The sequence below is a fragment of the Euprymna scolopes genome, chromosome 11 (genome assembly GCF_053919585.1).
Source record: "Euprymna scolopes isolate OS-2025 chromosome 11, ASM5391958v1, whole genome shotgun sequence".
Lineage (NCBI taxonomy): Eukaryota > Metazoa > Mollusca > Cephalopoda > Sepiida > Sepiolidae > Euprymna > Euprymna scolopes.
In genome coordinates this window covers 54,701,537-54,724,490 of record NC_136492.1, presented here as the reverse complement: position 1 = coordinate 54,724,490, position 22,954 = coordinate 54,701,537, and the positions used below count along the sequence as shown (strand labels likewise).

The window sequence follows — 22,954 nt, the reverse complement described above, 5'->3', positions numbered from 1 at the left end:
ATATATATATTACTACATTATATATATATATATATTTGTACATTATATATATATATATTTGTTCATTATATATATATATTTGTTCATTATATATATATATTTGTACATTATATATATATATATATATTTGTACATTATATATATATATATATATATTTGTACATTATATATATATATATATTTGTACATTATATATATATATATATTTGTACATTATATATATATATATATATATATTTGTACATTATATATATATATATTTGTACATTATATATATATATATTTGTACATTATATATATATATATTTGTACATTATATATATATATTTGTACATTATATATATATATTTGTACATTATATATATATATATATATTTGTACATTATATATATATATTTGTACATTATATATATATATTTGTACATTATATATATATTTGTACATTATATATATATATTTGTACATTATATATATATATTTGTACATTATATATATATATTTGTACATTATATATATATATTTGTACATTATATATATATATATATATATTTGTACATTATATATATGTATATATATATATATTTGTACATTATATATATGTATATATATATATATATACATATATACATATATATATACTAGCATGAGTACCCAGCGTTGCCTAGGTTTACATACAGTTCCGTTTGGAACACACCTGCTACACTAATCATTTTCATCATGGGTAACATGGATACCCTCACAACAATTCCATAAATAAAAGAACGGATAAAAACATGTAAATTTAATCGTTCCTTAAAAGAAGAAGTACATGATACCCTCTCCACCAGATATTTCGGCAGAATGGATACAGATAGAAGAAACTATTTCCCGGATATTGAGTACTATAAATACCCACCCTAAAAATAAATAATTAAAAATAAATCATTAGAACTTTTGTTTCACTAAAGACAACAGCGAATGCCCGCGTGATCGCAAAAATAAATTAATAATTAAATAAAAATAACCAAGTAGATAGAACTCTTAAAAAATGAAGACCTATCAACAATAATTTAAAACAATTGAATTAAATTTTTTCACCATTTTATGCTTCTAATGTAATCTTCCTCCAAAATAACAAAAATGAATTTGTCATATGTTGGGGTTCATTTTTTTTATAAAAGTGTAAGGTGAAAGTACAGAATGGTGTCATAAAAATTAATTAAATTTATAATTATTTTATGTTTCAAATGTAATTCCCACGTATGTATTTGTCATGTTTTGCCCCATCCATCTCCATCGCTAAATTTGAAAAAAAAAATGCTAAAGATGATATATCTCGTTGAATGCTTTGTGGCAAAAAAGCTGTTAATTTTTACGTTAAATTTACATAGAAAAGTGATCCCCCACTTTAAAATGTTAATTTTCTTTTTTTTTAAATTATTCTTTCATATTATTTATAAAGATTGTTTAAACGTATTAGGCCCCCCCCCAAAAAAAAATAGGTCCTAATTTTTTTAGGGGTTAAAAGACGCTGAGTCGCGTCGTAAAAATTTACCTTTTTTTTTAATTAGAAATTAAAGTTTGTAATCGATTAGATTAACGTGAAAAAAAAGAAAGAAAAGTGTAAATTGTGGAATTCAGAGGGGGGCAGTGGATCCTATTTTTTTAGGTATTAAACAACGATGGGTCACATCGTAAAATTTGCGATTTCTGTATAGCTGTTTAAAGAATAATAACAACAAACAAATGAAATGATCGGAAGATTCTAAGGGGCAAATAACTCTAAAAGATTTTTAAAAATTCGATGTTGAAATAATAATTCCCAAAAAAAGTAAATGTTATCAATATAATTATTGTTTAAAATGTATTAAAAACAATTTTAAATAAAACACTGAAAACAATTCTCTCGCTAGAAACATTAATTAAGATACCGCTGTTTAATAAAATCGATTTTTCTTAATGTCATATGCAAATCACATAATCTTTTTATTGTATCTAGTTTCCAAGAATGAAGCTATATATAGAAATAAATGAAAGAGTAAAGTAAGGAAACTTTTGTATATATTAATCAAATTGTGAACAAACAAACAAACAGACAGGATTACGGATTTATATATATAATAGATTTGCACATTATATATATATATATATATATATATATATATATATTAGTGAAGGGATGATTCAAATATTTGTCTCGATTCCGTAGTAAATTACCTATTCCGATTCTTTATAACTCTCTAAATATTTAACTATAGAGTTGTTTTTCCCGATTTCTGTAAAAAACACATGTTAAATATTTTCCTAAACGTAAATTTACACTTTTGAAAGATGGTCTATAGATTTTAACTTCACTAGTATTTTAAAATTAAGACATACGTATTATTTTATCATTATAACCAGAAATGGAAGATTTTTTAAAAAATAAAATCAAATAAAAAAAGACAATTAAAAGAATCATTTTAGCATCGGAAATAGGCACCAATTTTTTCGATCTAATAGAGATTCCGATACCCCCATATTCGTCGATTTTTCCGACCCTTCCTCATTTGATTACGGGATGTGAAAAGTTAATCATGTCAGATCTACTCGGAAAACAGATCTGGTGAAAATATAGGCGAAGTCAGCATCAGGATCCGTTGTCGTTTGGTCGTCTCAGCCTCTTCGTGTAGCAAGAGAAGACGTGTCAAGGTCAGAACAGTTAAGCATTATATATATATATATATTATAAGATGTAACGTTGCTTTGCACCATTCTTATTTATTCTCCCAACATTACTTGCAACTTCTGAACTTTGCTTTTCCTGGTGACGGTGAGGAAAACCCGTAATCTTACAGCCTAACAAATGCTTGCAACTGACATGCAAAGCTTCATGAAGACCAGACAATGATGGGGCATGATATTTGTGAGCCTTTTGCAGAAGTCTGACTCGTATAAACACAACACCAAAAAAAATGCAACATTATTAAACACACAAAGGATACCACTGTGGTAGTTACACGGGTCTCGCTTATATTATCTTTCTACAAGAAACATGTGTTTTACACACCGTCGAGGTTTTACAGTATTCGTAATAACGCTGACTGCGAATCCATTTTCGCAATTTTCTGTTTTCGAGTTATGTTATCTCGACGCCAACACCACCTTAACCTGTGCGAAATTCCCAAGAGTGTTTTACAGTCACGCTATGAGATTCCCCAGCATAGAGATGCTATTGTTTGTATTTTGTATGCGTCTTTTTTCTTGCCGGACTATTTTCGCGTGTCTGGAAGCCGGGACTAAATAATGTTATCGATATTTTTCTTATTAATATATTTTCGTGCCCGGTCTTGCGAAGAAAGGAAATATTTTAAATCAAAGAGACAAAAGGATTCTTGGGAAATATGATTAAAAACAGCAAAAAATAGTAATAATATGAACGAACAAAATACGTATATCGCAGTAAACAAAGTTTTACATTCGGAGAGAATAAAAAGTTTAATGCACGCGCATGTACACGCGAAGATAGGTTTTATTTTATCAAATAATGAAAACACACACACATTATATATATATATATATATATATATATATATATATATATATATATACTATTATTATTATTATTATTATTATTATTACCATAAAGCCTTATTCCTGTTGTTTCACATACGTCATATTTGACATCATTACACACACAGTATATATTAGTTATATTTTTCGAAAAGAAAAAAGACTCCGGCAGAGTGCTCTATTATAAGAAAATTTTCCATTATATATATATATATATATATTAGTGATGGGGCGATTCAAATACTTTCCCTGATTCCGTAGTAAATATCTGATTCCGATTCATTATAAATCTCTAAATATTTAACTACAGAGTTGTTACTTTTCCCGATTTCTATAAAAAAAATAACATGTTAAATACGCAGATATTTTCCTAAACGTAAATTTACACTTGTGGAGGATGGTCTATAGATTTTAATTTTACTGGTATTTTAAAAATCAAGAAATATTTATTATTTTATCATTATAACCACCAATGGAAGATTTTTAAAATAAAATCAAATAAAAAAAGACAAAAGAATCGTTTTGGCATCGGAAAATAGGCACCAATATTATCGATTTCGATAGAGATTCCGATATCCCCACATTTGTCGATTTTTCCGATTCCCGATTAATGGACCCAACAGTAATATATATATATATATATATATATATATATATATATATATATATATATATATATATATAGTTATCAAGGTTTGGTGTGAATGTGTTTTAAAAGCACACTGATGTTTTAGCGTCATACTGTGCTTCTCCCAAGCAAATCAAACCTATGTCCACGTCATGACTATTGCCACGCAGACGGGGCTATGATGAACGGAGAGTGCCTTGCACCGTATAAAGGGGCCCCCGCTGCATTGTTGGCCAAGGTTTTTTAATTAAAATCTAATGGTGAGGTAGCCATAACAGAAACCTCCAGAGGAACTTCCGTAAGCCGTGGTTAAGGCAACCTTTCAAGGAGAAGCAAATCTCTGGCTAAAAAAAAAAAAAAAAAAAAGCAAGAGACCAGTATCTGGATTGACTTGTTGCTTAATCTTAAAATTTTGAACAGAGAGAGAGAGTGAGAGGTCGAGTGAGAGAGAGAGCGAGGGCGAGAGAGAGAAAGAGGGAGGGAGAGGGAGGGAGAGAGAGAAAGAGAGAGAGAGAGAGAGAAAGAGAGAGGGAGGGAGAGAGGGAGGGAGAGACTTAGCTGTCGTACAAAGCTAAACCTTTGTAATAACATTTTTGTACGAATACTCCCTCAGACAATGACTTTTATAGACAAAAAAAAACAAAAAAACAAAACAAAAAAAGCCCTGTGCCGATGGAAAAGTTGTGACGCACGTGGGCCAGACAGCCTGGACGTATGTAGTAACTGATCTGCACACAGCGACAAAAACAGAGGGGTTTCATCAGCACTGCCTTAGACAGTTTTGTCCCTGATACATATGTCTTAAATAAGGCAAAAACCACCAGTATTGCTACCATTGTTATTAGGAACCAGATGCGTTGGGCGGGTCATTTTGTCCGGCTTGATGACTATCAACTCCAAAAACAGTTGTTTTATGGTGAGATCCTTCTTGGCAAAAGACCCTCGCACAAGCCCCCCCCCCCCGCGAAAAAAAAAAGTTTTATATAGCATGAAGGAGAATTTGGGAAATTTTCATGTTCCTGTTGATAGTTGTGAGTCCCTAGCGTCTGATCACAAGCAGTGAATGTGAATGGCACTGATATACAGGGAGGAAAAACAATTTGAAGCGGCCATGATAGACCGAGCGACGTTCAAGAGTGCACACTAAGCCTTGCCACCCAATCATGGAGATCTCTGGAGCTGTAAAGTGTGTGACCGGGCTTCGTTATCCAAAGCAGGTCTCATTAATCACATGAAAGCGCACGATGATACAAGTTCCGTTGCTATTGATTTCATCCAAACCAATGACCGTTATCAGTGTCATGTCTGTTTGAGGATGTGCAATTCACTGGCAGGACTGAAAAGTCATCTTTTGGCACATGGACGTTCAGTGGCTGAGAGAGTGGTACTCGTTTGATAAGACTCACAATCAATCATCGTATATATATTATGTGCAGTATACGTCATATGACGTCATAGAAAAAAGGCAGTTTACAAACGAGGGCAAAATAAAGTTTCCCGGGCAACGCCTGATAAGTTATCTCGTATATATCTCTACAAATATATAAATGCAACTTTGTGTGAGTGAGTGAGTTCCTTTTAGACTCCGAAACGGCTGAAGAGATTTTCTTTAAAATTAACAGAACTTTAGTGTATAAGTCTGGGAGTGATCTTAGTTAAGTTTTGTCTTAGGATACCTCCGATAATTACCGATAATCGAAACCGTCATTTTAATTCATCTATCATCTTTAAAGCCATCTTATCCATATTGTCGCTTAGCAACAATAATAGAACACTGGCCGTGAAAATTCTACTGTGGGTAAGTTGATAGCGTGTGTTTTTTTTTGCATGACGTGTTCTGTAGGTTCAAACTTCGCACGTAAATTTATTTTCTGTTTTTCATTAACTGCAAAGAATTTTATAAGACTTGAACATTTACATGTTTTCTTTTGCATGACGTGGTATATAAGTTCAAACTCCGCACGTAATTTTCTTAATGTTTTTTTTTCGTTAACTGGACAGAAGTTTACATGAAATAATTTCATAAAAGAAACAATAGGTTTTCTAGAGTGCAATGTAGAATAACATATTTTGGACTAAGTTACTGAATCGAAATATGTGAAACTTCCTTCCGGGCGATTTCACGGATTTCAATGACAATAGAATTATAGGAGTGTGGAATATTAGTTGATCCTCATTCAATTTCGGGCAACGTCTGGTCTCTCTGTTAGTGTGTATATATATATATATATATATATATATATATATATATATATATATATATATACGTACTTATACACACGCACGTTCGGTTATACATATTATTTTAACATCTTTCACATCTATTTTCAGAATCGTGATCGTTAATGATGACATAATTGCAAAATATGCGATGACTTATGCCAATTCAAAATGAAATGTGTAAAAGCACAAACGTATATACGAGTTGAATCATACAATAACATTATCGGTATTAACTTGCACCCAAGTTAAGATCCAAATGTATCATTTTCCTCACAGCAGTCAGAAAAACACTCACATATACTTGTCTCAGCACAAAAAGAAATATATCTAAGCACCAAAATGTAAGAGACTTAATTAGAACACAAATGCCTGTATGTTCATGTTGCCATTCTACCAGGAACACCAAGCTCTTTTGCGACAAAATATACATCCATTAATAATATATACAAAGCAAGGATGATCGAAATTTCTCGAATGAGAACTATATTGAATTAAAGAGTAGGTTTTCACAAAGCTGTTATTTTTTTCAACCAACTGCGCCCCACACATAGTGCTCAGTATTGTACTCTGGTGAAATTGTTAAAATTCAAGGACACTTACATCCAAGTTTTCCCGGAGGCTTGACAAAGAGCTGACTATGTTTTGCTTGGTTGAAGTTTTATTTCAATGTTCTAGATGATGTTATTCATTTTGTTACGCAATACTAGTTTGTATTTTTCTATTTGTCTGCGATTTCAAATTGTTGTTTTGCATCGTTTCGCTCATCGATCTTTAAATCCTTCCAGATTCCTGCCATCACCTTCTTAGATATCAACCAATTGTGGTGTCGCCGCACTTGTTTACTTCTTTTGGAGGAAGCTCAAAGTCTATTATTGTTCTTATATACCTCTCCAGGCAGTCTCAGTTCTTTTGGGTTCCCCATAAATTTTTCTATCTAGATTTCCAATTGTGGCTATCTGTGGCTTATCGATGCCATCTAACTGCATAGAATAGCTTCAGCACTCTGTGATGTTCTTAATATTTCAGACGTAAATATGTGTCAGAATTTATGGACTCGCCATTCTTTTTATTACGAATTACGATTATTAGGTATCTCTAAAAATTAGTTATTAGAACAGGAAAATCAATAACACGCAGCAAATATGCATTTATTATCATTTCTATGACAACAGTGTCCATTGTGTTGAAAATATAGAACTCTCCAACATGAGACAAAATAATAAGTATTAATAGATACTCTGAAAGAAATATTGTGCTAAACGGTTGAATACAAATGAAAAAAGAAACAATCACATTTTTGCAATCTTCAATTTACTACTTCAGTGCAACAGCTTTTGTCAGACAATGTTCTTTTTTCCTTGTTTGTATCAAATATTAATTTATTTTACATAATGTTTCGCTGACGTGGATGAAAAACGCTGCAAGTAGAAATTAATACGAGTTACTTACTCACTCCATTGCACCAATGATTACATATTGTTATAATAATATTCGAAAAGAAGGCTACATGAAAAGGGGGTTACTCTCATATTCTTGTCCAGGGTTATCAGATTATCTTTTTAAAGCAAAATTTCCCGAATGTAGCCTTTTTAAAACTGTTTTGTCTTTGCAGATTGGTTTGGGTCTTTTTCAACGCGTAAAGTACAGACTAACAAAAGAAACTATATATATATATATATATATATATATATATATATATATATATATAACGTGTATTAAAGCAATATTATTTAATGTAAGCCAACATTGTTCAAAATAAAAAAGTTTTCAGTCCTGTTCCTACTGTGCCTAAAAGTTTTAGCATTACTCTAGGTCTATTTTAAAAAAAAAATTTTTACTGTTCGTAAAATGACCTTAGTTTTAATGATTATTTAGAATCATGGAATATTACTGGTTTAAATTTAATGATTATTAAGAATCATGGGATATTAATGGTTTAAATTTAATGATTATTTAGAATCATGGAATATTAATGGTTTAAATTTAATGATTATTTAGAATCATGGAATATTAATGGTTTAAATTAAATGATTATTTAGAATCATGGAATATTAATGGTTTAAATTTAATGATTATTTAGAATCATGGAATATTAATGGTTTAAATTTAATGATTATTTAGAATCATGGAATATTAATGGTTTAAATTTAATGATTATTTAGAATCATGGAATATTAATGGTTTAAATTTAATGATTATTTAGAATCATGGAATATTAATGGTTTAAATTTAATGATTATTTAGAATCATGGAATATTAATGGTTTAAATTTAATGATTATTTAGAATCATGGAATATTAATGGTTTAAATTTAATGATTATTTAGAATCATGGAATATTAATGGTTTAAATTTAATGATTATTTAGAATCATGGAATATTAATGGTTTAAATTTAATGATTATTTAGAATCATGGAATATTAATGGTTTAAATTTAATGATTATTTAGAATCATGGAATATTAATGGTTTAAATTTAATGATTATTTAGAATCATGGAATATTAATGGTTTAAATTTAATGATTATTTAGAATTATGGAATATTAATGGTTTAAATTTAATGATTATTTAGAATCATGGAATATTAATGGTTTAAATTTAATGATTATTTAGAATTATGGAATATTAATGGTTTAAATTTAATGATTATTTAGAATCATGGAATATTTATTTATATATCATTAGTACTAGAAATGGTAAATTGTATTTTAAACAAAACAAAACGACAATAATCGTTTTTGAAATCAGAAATTATATTCAATTTCTTTCAGTTCTCTGGCTGGTTTAATTATTGTTTAATTTTACTTCAATGGTCGCTCTCACTAATCAAGCCCCTCTCCCATTTCTGGAGCATTTAAATATGTTAAAGTATATATTTCTTGTGGCCACTTGGTTTTACCGGATTCCCGGACAAGAATTCTTTTAGTCTAGTTGAGTATCCAGCTTCATGCTGTTATTTGAGGTATCATCACTTGGAGAAATTACATCATCTATTATATAAACGACAAAATGGGCGCGCGCCTTTGTTTATATCCAAGCTAGGCTTTTTTTCGTGGGGATTTTCGCGTGCGTTACATGCCCTTATACTTCCTAGATTATAATATCTTAGAATCGAAGCAAAGTCAACAGCCTCCTGACCTTTCAGGCCGGAACGTCTTAAAGGCAATCAGCTTTGATCAATGCGGAGGAAACCCTTCACATCAAGCAATTGCTATTCATTTGGACACTGCCAGAGTTCCCCTTTTTTTCCGTGGAGCTGGGTTTCCCTAACATCGTGCGGAAACAAATACGGCAGAAAGCTGAAAGCTTAACTGGCCTACAGCCAGACGTTTGTTTCTGCGCCTGCGTGATTCTTAACTCATTCATTTCTTTTTGATCGCTAAATTTCAACGCTTTACGCGTCCGCTCGCGTCATGGCGTAGCGGTCAACTCTCAGCTTTTCTTTCACTTTCTTTTCCGCCTTCGCATCACGGGTTCGAGCCTTCCTGACTACTAACACTTGTTTTTGTTCACACACCTACAAACACCCAGGCAACGCCGGGTACCCCCGCTAGTTCATCATAAAAGCCCGTGCGGTTTAGCCAAACCGATGAAATCTCAAATGTTGCTTTAAATACTACGTGATTTTGAATATTTAATCAGAGTTTATGCGTATGGAAAAGTATTCTCATACCAAGTTGTCCTGACAATTCCCTTTGCAGTGAAACCTCGAGGATAGTACCTAATAGGCATTCAAGTTATGTGTATTTCGAAACCGCTAATGCAAGCGTTAATCCATTTTATATAAGAAGATAACAGGAATGAAAGATGATTATCGATAAAATGGAAGACATCTATTGACTTTAATATTGAAAACGACTAAGGCTATAGGTAAGAAGAGACTACTATAATTTACTTATTTTTGTTCTGTTTGCTTAAAATAGTGATGGCTTAATCTATTATTCAACAAGATATTGTTATTGCTTCTTGATCATTATCATGTACAGTTTTCCTGCATGAAAGTAATTGCCCTAATGTATTTAGGGCAATTTCTTAGAGGATTTTATGCCTTTCATCTTCCAACAGTGGCTTCAGTTTGTAACAGTTATCTGTATTGTCAGAACGTATGCGATTTCACAGTTCCTAATGGATTCAATTATTATTATCATTGTTCATTGGAAGTTGTCAGTTTTACTCACAAATTGTACATTGAAAATAACAGGTGGTGCCACCTAAGATCTGGATGACAATAAGCTTAACTAGATTTCCAATACTCTCCACTGCTTTCGGTAACCTTTGCAAATGAATTTGCATCATCGCAACAGCTGGTTTTCAGTCACATCTAACTGGCAATCATCATTGTTCATCACTGGAATTTAGATGGCAGTAATCATTCCCAATGTCCCGGAACTCTTCCCACACGTCATATGGAGGTCTGGTTATTTCGTTCCCCTTCACCGTCTTCCAGTCCTTTACTCTCCACAAGTATTTGGTGCGAGGTCAGTTTATTTTAAGGGGAGGTGGGTGGTGGTTGTGGTGAGGTTACAATTATACAGTTTCAGTTTTCTTGATTTCATGTGGCGTTTCATTATATTTGTTTTTACTCTTTTACGTCTGTTGTGGTTTCTTTACGTCCGGTTAGCGTTTATAGCTCATAGTTTCTGCATTCAAGAAGTTTCCTTAATATTTCAGCCATTTCCATTGTTATCCGTTGTATTTCGTGAGTTATCTATCTGATTCCAATCTCTCTCATTCTTTTTTTCTAAGTTTTTCGGCACTGTTATTAATGCTCCTAATAATATTGGTCTTATCTTTATTGGCTTTCTTCATTTTCCATATCCCTCTCTAGTCAGTTTGTATTATTATTATTATTATTATTATTATTATTATTATTATTATTATTTACATATTGACAAAAACACCAAACTTTTTGGTAATGTAGGTGTTTTGATCTTTTTACGCTTTCTTGTATCATAACGTACTTGATAAATCGATTTTCGAAGCAGACCGAATTTAATTCAATTTATTTCGATGAATGTATCGACAGTATAATACGGTCAGCTCAGTATATCCATGCGTTCTTTATTCTATTTTAATATACTTATTGCGCTTTATTAACTTTCCTTGTTTTTTGGCAAATTTAATTTAATCTTTGGTTTCTCCGAGGAAAAGCTGTAGAATCTAAGATGGCGTTTGGGCAGAAAGAAAAAAAAATAACTGTGACTTGTCACGCATGCGTCAGCTCATCTTGATTGAAGTCGATAAGCATATATAAACTAAGTTAATGATTTTTTTCTCTTTGTTTTATTGCATTAAGTTTCTTCTTTTTTATCAAGAAGAACGTATTACGTTTTGCAGTCGAGAAGAGCAAATGAATGTGAAATAACTATGCGAATAATAAATACAAATAATCTATCATAAATACGGCTAAAACTAATGGTCAATTTTTATTATTTTATTAATTTAATTTGAAGGACATCTTTGTTGTTCTGAAAGTATTCTGATCTTCAATTGCACCAGGTAGAAACTAGTGATGGGACGATCCTAATATTTTTCCAGGTCCCGATACAATTTCCGATTGTGTTCTGAATTTCCGATTAAAGTATGGATTCAAATTTTAAATATCGGCTCATGAAATACTACCATTTAAAATGAGAACTGATTTATCTGAAACTTTACATCTGCTTTTAAATTTGTTAAGGTTTTCGATTTTGGTATTGTATTCAAGATTTTCGTGAACTCTTTGTGAGCAGTTTATGTTCAATTACACTAGCGTAGAAATGAGTTACCTGAAAGAATCAATATTTTCCCCCGTTTCCACTACAACTACCGATTCTGAGCTAAATTCCAGATTCCAATACAATTACCGATTCTGCTTAACCATATCACTGTTATACGAACGTTATATTTTGCTTAAAGTCATATCAACCACTGTAATGATTTAAACTTTGGGACAAACACCTTTTCTAAACGAACTTTTAAACGAGCAATAGCTGTAACATTTAACCAAAAGATAGACGGAATGAGCGGTTTAATAACTTTTTCTAAGTATTAATTGATATTATTTCAGGATAAATAACTTTTCAATATTAGAACAAAAACGAATCAAGATAGCAGATATTGCACAAGCAAGATGTCCAATAATCACTTGACTCAGGCTATATCAATAAAACATTAGTCAATTGCATTTAGTGTAATATTTTACTGAAGTTTTACAATATTTGGGATTCTAGAAATTATATATAACCTTTGGAATTTAAATATAAAATAAATATAAATATATTTATATCCAAAATTATAATTTATAAGAATCTCAATATATTAGATAAAAAAACTGACAATCGAAAATAAACATTCAATAATTTAAAATATTATTAATACAAACTAAGGAAGCAATATTTACGACATATATCGTAAATAGTGCTATATATAAGAATTTTCAAAACGTGAGATATTATTTCCACAACTAAACGCCGACGCTCACAAAAGCTATGAAAGACAACAAACTGGAAGTCCAAGACTATATATATATATATATATATATATATATATATATATATATATATATATATATATATATATATATATATATACCACATATCTACAAACATCTTTAGGAGTCTTCTTCGTCTCCCTTTTACACTGGTCTGCGGAGGTTTGGCCTTGGTGAGAAATTTATAATCGAAATGTTTACAATATGTAGTTATAATGTTTGGCCAAATGAAAATTTATGCCTTATGTATATATATATATACATATATATATATAAATAAATATATATATATATGTGTGTGTGTGTGTGTGTGTGAGGGTATGACAATTTTCGGTTTTCCGAATATTTGGTGCACACCAATATTTTTAAATAAAAAAATCTCGATGTTTATTAAAATATTATAACTGAACATATGAGTAAATAACAATATTTCTATACTAAAATTCGAATATTTTATTCATTTCATCATATTTTTGTTCTAAAGACCAGTTCTGGGCACGGTGAACAAACGATATTTGCATGTCAATACTGCATATTTATATAGTTAATTCATAAAAAGAATACTAAAAAGACAATAACTGCACAACCATGTAATATGCAACATTCGGATACGCGGGCACACGCACGCGAACACACACACACATATATACATATATGGTATATATACATATATATGACATATATACATATATATGATATATATACATATACATATATATATGATATACATACATGATATATATACATATATATATGATATATATACATGATATATATACATATATATATGATATATATACATGATATATATACATATATGTATGACATATATACATGATATATATACATATATGTATGACATATATGATATATATATACATATATGTATGACATATATATGATATATATATACATATATGTATGACATATATATGATATATATACATATATGTATGACATATATATGATATATATACATATATGTATGACATATATATGATATATATACATATATGTATGACATATATATGATATATATGCATATATGTATGACATATATATGATATATATGCATATATGTATGACATATATATGATATATATGCATATATGTATGACATATATATGATATATATACATATATATATGACATATATATGATATATATACATATATGTATGACATATATATGATATATATACATATATGTATGACATATATATGATATATATACATATATGTATGACATATATATGATATATATACATATATGTATGACATATATATGATATATATACATATATGTATGACATATATATGATATATATACATATATGTATGACATATATATGATATATATACATATATGTATGACATATATATGATATATATACATATATGTATTACATATATGATATATATACATATATGTATGACATATATATGATATATATACATATATGTATGACATATATGATATATATACATATATATATATATGACATATATATGATATATATACATATATATGATATATATATGATATATATACATATATATGATATATATATGATATATATACATATATATGATATATATATGATATATATACATATATATGATATATATATGATATATATACATATATATGATATATATATGATATATATACATATATATGATATATATATGATATATATACATATATATGATATATATATGATATATATACATATATATGATATATATATGATATATATACATATATATATATGATATATATATGATATATATATGATATATATACATATATATATGATATATATATGATATATATATGATATATATACATATATATATGATACATGTACATATATATATGATATATATATGATATATATACTATATATATATGATACATATACATATATATATATATATATCATATATATACATATATATATGATATATATATGATATATATACATATATATATCATATATATCATATATATACATATATATCATATATATACATATATATCATATATATCATATATATACATATATATATCATATATATCATATATATACATATATATCATATATATACATATATATCATATATATCATATATATACATATATATCATATATATACATATATATATCATATATATACATATATATCATATATATACATATATATCATATATATACATATATGATATATATACATATATATATGATATATATATGATATAAATACATATATATATATGATATAAATACATATATATATATGATACATATATGATATATATATATACATATATATACGATATATATATGATATATACATATATATACGATATATATATGATATATATACATGTATATACGATATATATATGATATATATACATGTATATACGATATATATATGATATATATACATGTATATACGATATATATATGATATATATACATGTATATACGATATATATACGATATATATACATGTATATACGATATATATATGATATATATACATGTATATACGATATATATATGATATATATACATGTATATACAATATATATATGATATATATACGTATGTATACGATATATATATGATATATATACATGATATATATACATGATATATATACGATATATTTATATATGATATATATATATATGATATATATATATGATATATATATATTATATATATATATATGATATATATATATATGATATATATATATGATATATATATATGATATATATATATATGATATATATATATATGATATATATTTATGATATATATATATGATATATATGATATATATGATATATATATATGATATATATATATGATATATATATGATATACATTTATATAAGCTATATATGATATATATATCATATATATCTGATATATTTATATATATATATGATATATATATATATATATGATATATATATATATATGATATATATATGATATATATATTTATGATATATTTATGATATATATATGATAGATATATATGATATATATGATATATATATATATGATATATATATACGATATATATATGATATATATATATGATATATATATATGATATACGATATATATATATGATATACGATATATATATATGATATATATATATACGATATATATATAATATATATATATGATATATATATATATATATGATATATAATTATATATTATATACACACATATATATAATATATGATACATATATATACGATATATATATATTATATATACATATATACATATAATCTATATATATACACACATATATAATATGATATATATTATATATATATATATATATACACACATATATATATGGATATATATGAAGCTTTTAGATTTTGAAAATGTAAAACATATAATGAAAAGTTTGAACCAAGCCAAGGAAAAAATATTCAACTTTCTATATTTAATATATGATAAACATGTGCTTATATTATTCCTTTAATTTGATTCGAATATTTGAATAATAATAATGTGCTGAACGATGGTTAGCAACATGGACTGAAAACCTGGGCCTGCCAAGGTTGAATGAAGTTTCTTCTTAAAAAAAAAAGAAAAGAAAACACTTATCAAACCAGGTAAAAGGGTAAAAACATGATGGGTATTTTCTGAACTTTGAAATCCACCGAATTCATATATGGAACGTCTGATTGAAATAACTTATTAATTCCAGAGCTCATATTTAACTGCAGTGTTCAGACTTATCCTTACATATTTTGCTAAAAACATATAATAATACACTTCATCCAGGGTAAATCTTGAATTATTTTAATTAACTTGCTGACTTATCTTTCTCTCTTTCTCTCTCTCTCTCTCTCTATATATATATATATATACACACACACAAACTAAACGTGAGACATTACGTTGCCCCGGATTCAGTGAGGTTCAACGGAACTTTTTACTCTCGTCGAAATCGGCGAAATTGCCCATTTTTCAATCCAGTCGGAAGGAAAATTGACATGCCTCCCCACAGTCACTTAGCCCAATGTTTCATAGTAGTCTATATTGCGCTGTAAAGGACCTACCGTTGATTTATAAAAAATATTGTTTTATAATGGTTTGAATTAATGTTTAAAATGCAGAACTCAAGGATCATGGTTTAATTGTGCCCTAAACAGAAATATTTATTTCGAACGCGGTTCTGTCTTATCAGAGAAAATACTGTTGATTTTATAAGCCGAACCATTCTGTTTGTGCGGTGATAAAACCTCACAAACGCACTTGTGATGTTAGGCTTTAGAAGGCGTTGATCTTGTTCAAAATCGGATTGCTCCTTCTTTAATCAGATTTTTCGATTATCAACTACCGATTTTCGATACTTATCAGAGGCATTCCGATACAAAATATATCTTAGAACTCTCCCATACACAATGCGTATTAGTGTAAAATTTCATAAATATTGGCTCAGCCGTTTTGGATTCCATAGGGAATGAATTCATTCATACACAGATACGAAATGCATATACATACGTATATATATATATATATATGTATATGTATATATATATGTGTATATGTACATATATATATATATTTATGTAATAATACATTGTTTCATAAACATATTTGTCGGGTGTTAGTGTGATGTTACATGAATAGATAAAAGTTTTATTTTAGTTCCAGTGTTTTGCCAAGAAGGTTAACGTCATTTCAAGCTTCGTGTGTTAGTTTGACGAGGTTAGAAAAAGGTTGTAAACCGTCAATTTCGATAAACAGATAAAGATCTGTGTATTTGCATCGGGAGAGTGCCGCTAACCTTAAGCATCGAAAACACAAAGAAAGTCAATATAAGGTTAAATTCTGTTCTTTTGTAATGGCGGGTGTTCATCGTGCCGTATTTGTACTCTGAGTGCGACTGACACCCAAGGCAAAGCAAGTAAAAGTGACGACGGGGCTACAAAAAGGGGGGTGAACAATAATAGCCATAGGTCCTTTTTGTATTTTTGATTTGTTTTTCAAGAGAACACAGAAACAAAAGCGAACAGTTTTTTGCTTTTGTTTTTCGAGACAAATTATATCAACAAATGATGTTTAAAACTTTGCTGTTTTAAAAACAAATTTGCTAATGCTAAATACTCGCTGTATAGTTTATGAAGAATTACAATTCTGTGTACTGTAAGATGTTTATTTTTAGTATAAGAAATTAAAAAATTGCAAGCATTTATTTTATTTCGAAACAAAGACGAATCTATATACTATAACATCGTTAACCTTTGTTGGTTGTTAGGCGTTTCAGTTTTACGGCATCTTCACCATTTTCGATTTATTTAATGCACAGTCCAAGAATTTTGGAGGAAAAAATGTTTTTATATTTCAAATTCTTGATATCTCCGAATATTTATTAATATAGTTTTGTTTATTTTATAGCAGAAAATTTGTTTTTATTTTACTTTGAAGAAGACGATTGGGTTTTGAAAGGTATATTGCAAAAAATACCCCCACCCTAAAAAAAAAACAAAAAAAAAACAATATTTGGTACATTTTTGTTGCGGAAGTAAATATCTTGAGACACCCTGATCTCGCAGCACTAGATGCCATTACATGTAGCTAATGCCATAATTCAAATATCACGTACAGTGACACCCACACAAGTATTGTATACGTGTTATTTTATGTTATAATTAGTTTATATTCGGTATTTTGCCTCATATTCGATAAGTAATATGTAAAGATGTTGTAAGTGTATGTGGAAGGTCAATTAAAAACTCATAGTTGAATCTATGGTTTAATTAAAGTTCAAAATTATCTTATGCAAAAGTATTGGACACATAACACTTTCAAATTTTCAATCGAAACATCGTATTTTAAAAGACTTTATATGTTCACATTTCCGATTGTATTTGAATGATATCTCTGACCAATCAGCGAAGCACACAGTTGTTTACAAGATAATGCTACTAATCATCTGACTCTTTGATGCGCATTCTGCAATTCAAGGATTAAATGACAAAAACTAAAGAATTATCCAAAAATCTGAGAGATAGAATCAGTGAACGTTACACAGGAGGGCAAGGTTACCGGAAAATTAGCAATACATGAATTTAACACTAAGTACGGAAGAAAATGTCAGTAGAAAGCATAAACAGTATGTTTAACGTCCCAAAACATGGAAGACCGAGAAAGGTAAATGAGAATATTTCAAGGTGGCTCAGCAGACGTGTGCAAAACTTCTCTTCATTACTCGTTTTGAATTAAAAACTTTTTTCAAGGTGCTATAATTGATATAAGTAAGGATACCATTAACATATCTTTATATCGTACAGGCTTTCATGAATGGATCAGCAAGGAAAGCGAATTTAGTGAAGACCAAATGTGTCAAAGACTGATTAAAGTTTCTAAAATCTTATGAAAAGAAAAGTATGAAGTTTTGGGAAAAGGTAATCTGATCGGATGAAAACAAAGTTGAACTATTCGAAAGAAACGCAGCGTCATGTGTTTGTCAAAAAATGTTATTACCACACATAAGCACTATATTATATGCACAGTAACGTTTGGGCTTTGTTTTATTATGATATGGGATGCGTTTTATCTAAAATTTTAGCTTAGTTATCCATGGTAGAATGAATGGTAGTATATAAAAGAGGATTCGAGAAAAGAACCTTAAGAAATCTGCAACTTGTTTAATACACGGTCGGAATTTCGAGATTCAACACGACAATGATTCCAAACCTAAGACAAAACTTTCAAAAGAATGGTTTGAAAATAATTGTATTATTACTTTAAATTGCCATGTCAGACTTGAATTCAACGGAGAAATTGTGGAATACTTTGAACGGAATCCAGAAAATATCGAGGAATTATGGATGGAATTATGGATGGAAGAATGGGGGTAAAGTAACTTGTGGTCAACTATAGAAAGCTACTGGAAACAGTGAAATGAAACAGAAACTACACAACAATATTAAATTAATATATCCAATACTTTTGTATGGGATTATGTTGAACTTTGATAAAAAAAAGAGATTTAACGATGAGTTTTTAATTTTACTTTCACAAACAACTAAAACAATTTTACGAGATATCACGTACCAAACATCAGACAAAATGGTGAACATAAACTATAATTATAACAGCAAAAAAACATTTATCCCATACTTAGGCGTGTTACGGCACGTCGAAAAGATTTTTAGCCGGATAGATTTAAAAAATTTTTTTTAATAAATTAAAAAAAAATTAGCATAATGCTACTAATCACCTGACTCTGATGTGCATTGTGCAATTCAAGGACTAAATGACAAAAACTAAAGCATAAAAGCATTGCATGAATATTTTTTAACAAAGTGATACTTTGGTTAATTATTTGCATTACAAAAGACAAAGTATATACGACATTTATTTTAAGGGAATTATTATTGCTTAGAAATTACTCATGATTTTGACAACAAAATTGCTACATATATTTATACATTGTAGTTATTTACTCTCTCATATATAATGCGAGGAAGCGTATTCTTTTCATAAAACTTCACAAATACTTTTCTTCACACTCGTTATAGAGACGTTTAGTAACAATAGAACATATGAGTATATTATTTTTATTACTATTAATTTTTTCTCATGTCTTTTAGACTGTTAAAGATAATACCGAAGCAAAATTATATATACTAGCAGGACCTGTGGAAATTCCACAACGGACTCTTTCTTATGTAATATATTGATATTCTGTGGATGTTTAGTGTAAACGGAGACGCCCTGATATCATAACTCTCTTATTAAAACTGCAAAAGTATTTATCTAAGCTAGTAGGGACGCCCGACGCTGCCCGGTCGTAAAGTACGCTTAAATATGATATTTTAATTAATGCAAATTTCGTATATATTAATATAGAGTCAATTTTCTACCGATTCTTATCTATATATCTATAAAAGTGAACGTGTCTGTCTGTCTGTGTACATTTCCCTACGCAATAACTCTGTCAATTTTTAGTCTATAGACTCGAAATTTGTAAATACCGGGTACTGAGATTTGCGAAAATCGATGTGACGGGTGTCAGCCAGAAATTTGGCTGTTAAGCGGTCAAATTTCAACGATTTGACCTTTAAGAACTCTACCAAACTCCCCCGACAATTTTGGGTCTAGACACTTGAAATTTTAGATATAGGTTCCTTGAACCTGGATCTAACTTAATAAAGTGATTTGAGCCCGAAAATATAAATTTTAAGGGGTCATAATAGGGATCAAATTAAAAAAAAGTTTACTCTTTTTTTTTTTTTGCTCAGCATACACCTCCAAACACCCGGGCAACGCCGGGCTGAAATGCTAGTATATTATAAAGTTGTGATTTAAAAAATAAAAACTATATTAATATGATTTGGGTGCATCAGATTGACTCCAAACTGGAATCAAAATTTATGAAGAATTCTTGGCAAAATTATTTATTACAAGAAATTGAAAGTCATAATAATAAAACGGCAGTCATTAAGAAAAAAGATATAAGTTTGATACACAAAATAACACATACGATATCGTATTAATATATAGATAATATAGCATATCCTTGATAAGCAGAAAGGTAGGGTTAGCTAAAAAAGCAAATATATACATGCACACATTCATATGTGATAGAGAAATAGCAGTACGTTGTTGTTTAAATGGCAATATGAACTAGTTGAGCTAGTAAATTAAAATGGGTCAATAGATAAGCCATGAATGTCTAAAAGTAAAACTTGATAACGCAATTAAATAAAGAAATATACAAAAACTGAAGGAACAGAAACGAACTTGGAACAAAGAGACGTATAAAGGATTATGACGTCATTCAACACCATGTGTAACATATACATTTTCATCCAGCAAATTAATATTAAAAACATTTCTCACCAGTTTTTCATTGTGGCTGACAATTGCAATGTATTTGTTTCTTGTAAATACTGGAGGTTGGTCATCAGCGTCTGTGATTGTGAAATTCACCGTCGCTGTGTCATTTAATTTTGGTTGGCCGTCACTGTCGGGTTGATCCTGAAATGAGAACGGGTTAAATAAAGTTTTTATGTAGTTGGACGTTATCCCGAACACGTAAATACCGAGGTATAACCACTTTCACTATAGACGTTGGCAACTTTCACGTGGCCAAAACTGTTAGTACCCGATTCTAGAAACAATTAACTAAACTAATGCTCACAGAATTCAGCCAGTTAAAATGCCATACCACGATGGCACGATATTTGTCTTTTATACAATGCACATCATGGGAAAACGATCACCTCCTTATGGTTTTAGTCGTAAAACAGACAATAGTCGAACTAAAATTAAAACGAGTTTTTGTTTATTTGTACCTTTTTGTACAAAGGGGGTAACCACTTATCAAAACCAGAGGCCACTCGAGGATAAGAGTTTATGCGTACAGTAATCATTGAGACAATAGCGTAGCAATCGTTAGTAGTGGAAATTTTGTACAATTAAATTATTTAAGGGGACTGTTCAACAAGAATTTGTTTACGTTAAACTTGCAGACAACAATATTATAGCGAGCTCGAAACCAGACCAGCGGAATATAGTGTTATAGGCGGGCTATTCTAGGAAAAAGTTTTGTTCATGGAATCCAGGTTTAGGTTAATGTATCGATAGAAAGGGGGGAATAATTAATAGTGGTTTTGGTTGGATGAGTGTTTTGTGAAAGATAGGCAAGTGTGACCATAGATTGGAACTCAGATGAGCACTTGCCTTGAAAACAATGACAGAGCAGATCAAAGCTCGTAATGTCTCTTCTGATAGAAAGAGATTGCAGACAGGAGAAAAAGAACCCAATCTACTAGGTTGGGAAGTCAACTACTTTACACAAAAATCTCAACCGGCTCCACATAGACCTCTAGGGAGCCACAGAAGCTTTTAGTGGATCCTCAAAAGTAAAAATACCCCGAGGTTTATGGTAAGTAATGGATATAGACATCTGTTGACTATAAATAATAGCATGTATAACAATGATTTTACGAACGGATACTTGTATAAAAAGAGCATGTAAAATAGATAAATCCTGTTTTGGGGTCAGTATATATTTTAGAGCAAAACTGTCT

At 29.0% G+C, this 22,954-nt stretch overlaps 1 protein-coding gene across 7 annotated transcripts in view; it reads right to left on the bottom strand.

Annotated features, from left to right (window-relative positions):
• LOC145287853 (protocadherin Fat 3-like) overlaps positions 1 to 22,954 on the bottom strand; it is a 1,926,363-nt gene that overhangs the window by 859,589 nt on the left and 1,043,820 nt on the right. For all 7 annotated transcript variants that reach the window (XM_080135727.1, XM_080135730.1, XM_080135731.1 and 4 more), the window contains exon 8: positions 21,762 to 21,899. In XM_080135727.1, the coding sequence (XP_079991853.1) occupies positions 21,762 to 21,899 (138 nt within the window). The remainder of the gene's footprint in view (positions 1 to 21,761; positions 21,900 to 22,954) is intronic.